A 2,095-nucleotide genomic window follows, 5' to 3' on the forward strand; every position below is an offset into this window, starting at 1 on the left:
CTGGCCCGGCTGTGCCGGCAGGTGTTCGTGGAGCTGAATGAGCTGGTGGTGGACAAGAACCAGGAGCTGCAGTGGAAGGAGACGGCACGCTGGATCAAGTTTGAGGAGGACGTGGAGGAGGAGACAGACCGCTGGGGCAAGCCCCACGTGGCCTCCCTGTCCTTCCGCAGCCTCCTGGAGCTGCGCAAGACCCTCTCCCACGGTAGGGAGGCAGGGTTGGCCCCACAGGGCCTGGGCAGGGGGAGTCCTGGTCCCGCTCACCTCAGCCCCCCCTTCCTCGCCCAGGGGCCGTGCTCCTTGACCTGGACCAAAAGACGCTGCCGGGGGTGGCTCACCAGGTGGTGGAGCAGATGGTTATCACCGACCAGATCCGGGCCGAGGACCGTGCCAACGTGCTGCGGGCACTGCTGCTCAAGCACAGGTGAGCGCAGGGGGGCAGGGACCCGCAGCCCCTGCCTCCACCAGGCTCTGCTCCCCACAGCTGTGGGGACAGTGCTGTCCCCGGGGCCACTGGTGTGCAGTGTGCCGGCAGGGATGGCTGTGCCAGGCTGCCGGCTGCTCTCTCATTGGGCCGCCACGGACAGCCCTGGCTTTGTCCCACAGCCACCCAAGCGATGAGAAGGACTTCTTTCCCCGAAACATCTCGGCCGGCAGCCTGGGCTCCCTGCTCGTGCACCACCACAGCACCAACCACGTGGCTGAGGGCAGTGAGCCGGCTGTCACCGAGCCCCTCATCGCCGGCCACGCTGTGGAGCACGACACGCGGGTTGATGTGGAGCGGGAGGTAAGCCTGGCTCCCATGGCTGTGCCGCACCATCCGCAGCCCTCTGCCCATGCCTTCCTCCCAGCCTGCCACCGCTCCTCATCCTCGGGAGAGGCCCTGACCCCAGCCCTGCTGCGTGCTCTGTCCCTGCAGAGGGAGGTCCTCACCCCCACGCCCCCGGCTGGCATCACTCGCTCCAAGTCCAAGCACGAGCTGAAGCTGCTGGAGAAGATCCCGGACAATGCCGAGGCGACGGTGGTGCTTGTGGGTATGGAGGGGTGGCAGGGGGATTGGAGAGGGTGGGGGGGTTGGGAGTCACATGCTGGGCTCCCGTGGTGACCCCCTGTGCCCCCCCAGGCTGCGTGGAGTTCCTGGACCAGCCCACCATGGCCTTTGTGCGGCTGCAGGAGGCGGTGGAGCTGGACTCGGTGCTGGAGGGGCCCGTCCCTGTACGGTTCCTCTTTGTGCTGCTGGGGCCCAGCAGCACCCACATGGACTATCACGAGATCGGGCGCTCCATCTCCACCCTCATGTCTGACAAGGTGAGCACTGCATCCCTGCCAGGGCCACGCACCCACGTCTGGGCTTAGGGCCCCGCCGTGCCTCTGGACGGGAGCTCTGACCCCGCCATCACCCCACCAGCAATTCCACGAGGCCGCATACCTGGCTGATGACCGCCATGACCTCCTCAACGCCATCAACGAGTTCCTGGACTGCAGCGTCGTGCTGCCGCCCTCCGAGGTGCAGGGCGAAGAGCTGCTGCGCAGTGTTGCCCACTTCCAGCGCGAGATGCTGAAGAAGAGGGAGGAGCAGGAGCGGCGGCTGCTGCTGGAGCCCAAGTCCCCCGAGGAGAAAGGTGCCGGCGGGGCTGGGAGCAGGGTGGGATTGGGGCAGGGTCTGGGTGGGAGCACCCGGCTGGCAGGGTCTCACTGTCCGTCTGTCTGTCTGTCTGTCCGCGGGGTGCAGCGCTGCTAAAGCTGAAGGTGGTGGAGGGTGAGGGCGAGGAGGAGGATGACCCCCTGCGGCGCACGGGCCGGCCCTTTGGGGGGCTGATCCGGGACGTGCGGCGGCGGTACCCCAAGTACCTGAGCGACTTCAGGGATGCACTGAACCCCCAGTGCATTGCGGCCGTCATCTTCATCTACTTCGCCGCGCTGTCACCGGCCATCACCTTCGGAGGACTGCTGGGTGAGTGCCGGGGGGCACGGCACTGCACGGGGGGGCTGGAGCGGGGCACTGCATGGGGGCACTGCAAGTGTGGGTGCTGTGTGCTGCCCCGTGCATGCACTGCAGGAGGGAGCGGGTAGGAGCTGCCATTGGCTGGGGCGCCCC

The 2,095-nt window shown here is 67.5% G+C and overlaps 1 protein-coding gene across 1 annotated transcript in view; it reads left to right on the forward strand.

Annotated features, from left to right (window-relative positions):
* Positions 1 to 2,095, forward strand: part of SLC4A2 (solute carrier family 4 member 2) — a 23,295-nt gene that overhangs the window by 17,184 nt on the left and 4,016 nt on the right. The window contains 7 exon segments of the mRNA XM_019471492.1: positions 22 to 202; positions 286 to 421; positions 604 to 784; positions 917 to 1,031; positions 1,121 to 1,305; positions 1,406 to 1,619; positions 1,730 to 1,951. Coding sequence (XP_019327037.1) covers positions 22 to 202; positions 286 to 421; positions 604 to 784; positions 917 to 1,031; positions 1,121 to 1,305; positions 1,406 to 1,619; positions 1,730 to 1,951 — 1,234 coding nt within the window.

The sequence above is a fragment of the Aptenodytes forsteri genome, unplaced genomic scaffold (genome assembly GCF_000699145.1).
Source record: "Aptenodytes forsteri isolate BGI_AS27 unplaced genomic scaffold, ASM69914v1 Scaffold466, whole genome shotgun sequence".
Classification (NCBI taxonomy): domain Eukaryota; kingdom Metazoa; phylum Chordata; class Aves; order Sphenisciformes; family Spheniscidae; genus Aptenodytes; species Aptenodytes forsteri.